The sequence below is a fragment of the Octopus bimaculoides genome, chromosome 10 (genome assembly GCF_001194135.2).
Source record: "Octopus bimaculoides isolate UCB-OBI-ISO-001 chromosome 10, ASM119413v2, whole genome shotgun sequence".
In the NCBI taxonomy this organism is placed as follows: domain Eukaryota; kingdom Metazoa; phylum Mollusca; class Cephalopoda; order Octopoda; family Octopodidae; genus Octopus; species Octopus bimaculoides.
In genome coordinates, this window is record NC_068990.1 from 15,871,139 (window position 1) to 15,873,850 (window position 2,712).

General features: G+C 35.0%; 1 protein-coding gene across 1 annotated transcript in view; it reads left to right on the forward strand.

Moving 5' to 3' along the window:
* LOC106879895 (WD repeat-containing protein 35) overlaps positions 1-2,712 on the forward strand; it is a 99,754-nt gene that overhangs the window by 59,436 nt on the left and 37,606 nt on the right. The window contains exon 24 of the mRNA XM_052971236.1: positions 1,813-1,945. Coding sequence (XP_052827196.1) covers positions 1,813-1,945 — 133 coding nt within the window. The remainder of the gene's footprint in view (positions 1-1,812; positions 1,946-2,712) is intronic.

A 2,712-nucleotide genomic window follows, 5' to 3' on the forward strand; every position in this document is an offset into this window, starting at 1 on the left:
ATATATATTTCTATGTGTGTGCGCATTTGCATGTCTATGTTTTTGTTTACATTTATTTACAGTCTATGAAATTTGCAAGCTACAAGTGATGTTATCGTTGTTGTTTCTGTCAACAAATCCTCTGTGTGTTTCCATAGAGACATGGAATAAAAGTTCCATCAGTTGAAACAACAAGTAATGTTTAATGACAGGAAAGGCATCCATCCAGCTGTCAAAGAAAGCTTCGCTGATATATTCGTCTAACCCATGCTAGCACAAAAAATCAGACATAAAATGAACACATGAACTAGTGATATCTTTGGATATAAATACCTATTAATATGTCAAGAGCTAGACTGACAGATTCCAGTCAAATGATTGAAGAATCAGTTGGTCATATACCATTTTGAATGCTATGCTGTATTTTTGCAAGTGCATTTTACTCACAGTGTTGCTACCCATTAATTGGCACTATAAACTCCTTTGATACCAAACCACCTGAGACTGGCCCTAATTCTATGATATATATATACTTGATGCTTTAAAGTGGTCTAAATTGAAAACATCCATCTAAATTTCATGTTAATATATGTTGCAAGTACCAACTTAGTAATGACAAGGTCATTTTACTAAATTCTTTGTTATTTTCAAAATTAACTGGAACAAAAGCAGTGTATTTTAACAGAAATATGGTAACAAAAGGGTTAAGAAGTACAGTTTGCCACTGTAAGCAGTGGGAACACTGTACAATTCACAACTGTTTCATTAGCTCCCATTGTTGAGTTTAAATCCTGGCATTAGTTTAGTTTAGAGAGGAATGAGTTTGATGAGGCTGAGTTTACTGAAATCCCTTCATGACAAAATGAACTACAGGGCAAACATCCATTTTCATAAAACAGAAGATGGAATTTTACAAAAACAGAAAGAAGAAAAAGAATCAATTAGTCATTCTTTAACCCTTTAGCATTTAAACTAACCATATCCAGCCCAAATATTCTCCCAGTTTTTGTTCAAACTGGCCAGATCCGGTTTCTCTCACCAACCATGCAGTTTCATTCTAAAAATAAACAGTCACATCTTTGAAACCTTGAAGCTACAAGATAATGCATGATTAATTCAAAACAAAGGGAATAAATAAGCATACATTTGGTAGAGTAATCCTGAATGCTAAAGGGTTAAACAGAAATACCATCAGTTGCCTCCTTAGATTTTTCCTTTCTGTTTTCTTTTTTCTTTTTTCTTTTTTCTTCTTTTTTTTTTTTTTTTTTTTTTTTTTTTCTTTTTTGTCTACCATATTAGCTCTTTAAGTTGTTTTTGCTTGTGAATTATTTCATTTGCAAGATGTTGAGATGTTCTGCTTACAAGAAATCTAGAAGACATATCTAATAAATCTCAGCCATACTAAGTAAATTTGATAGGGTTTTTACTGAGAAAATGTGGGTGGATGAGAGCCAAAGAACTGCAGCGGTATTTCAGGGCATGAGTGTAAAGTGACAGATGATGAGAGAGAAAAACATTTCTCAGGGTTTGTTTTGTTTTCCTTTTACTTTCTTCATTGTGTAGTTAATCAGATGTTCCATCTAGTTTCTCATACAATTAATGTGTAATGTGTTTGTCTTACTTCATATCTAACTGATGTGTAAAGTATTTTGAATAAAATCTAACATTTTATAGATAGTGTCTCTGTTTATGAGAGGTTGTGATGTCCCCTTTTTTTGCTGTTAATATTTGTTAGTAGAAAAGTAGCAAGCTGGCAGAGTCATTACCAATGCCAGGCAAAATGCTTAGCAGCATTTCGTCTATCTTCATGTTCTGAGTTCAAATTCTGCTGAGGTTGATCAAGGTTGATGTAAGTGACTTATCCCCACTCCTGCCAAACTTGCTGGCCCTGTGCCAGAATTTGAAACCCATATCTGTTAGTGCAGACATGGGCATTGCTTTGTGGCTAAGAAGTATGGCACCTTGGGTAAGTGTCTTCTACATGGCACCTTGGGTAAGTGTCTTCTATTGTAGCCCCAGGCCAACCAAAGCCTTGTGAGTTGATTTCTTAGGCAGAAACGCATAAACTCTCATGCCTTGGGAAACTTTGTAACTTCCGATAATAAAAATAATATTTTTCTATGTGTTTGTGAGCATGTGTGTGTCTGTGTGTATGTTTGTGTGTATGTTTGTGTCTGTGTGCAATTGTTTTTGTGTATGTATGTGTGTTTATGTATGTTTGTGAATGTGTTTGTGTGTGTGTGTATTTTTCAAATAGCAGTTTGACTCATCTCTACATATGACTTAAACTTTCATGGCTACACATGACATGTCCAACCAAGCTCTGCTTCGAGTATCTGATGAGTGACATGTGTCCTACATGCCTGTGAAACTTTTAGCCAAGTTACCATTTGTTTCACACCTGCTACTGTACTGAGTAATATAGTTGAGCCATCCGACCTGCTGGCTGAAAGAACTTAGCCGCTTTACTGTTGGGGGAAAATATAAAGTCTTGGTCAATTTGGTGGTGAAGAAATCAAACTGAAAAGAGGCCAGACATGGCCAGCATGTCTGATGAGTCATCTGTATTGCCCAGTGCAATGGTAGATATGAAACTAATGGTAACTTTCTGACAGGTTATATGCCATAACCAAGGATGTACTATTTGAGCAGATAGAAATATAAGAACTGTGCTTTTTTTATGATTTATGAAACAACTGACCAATAAATAGGTATATATATATATATATATAT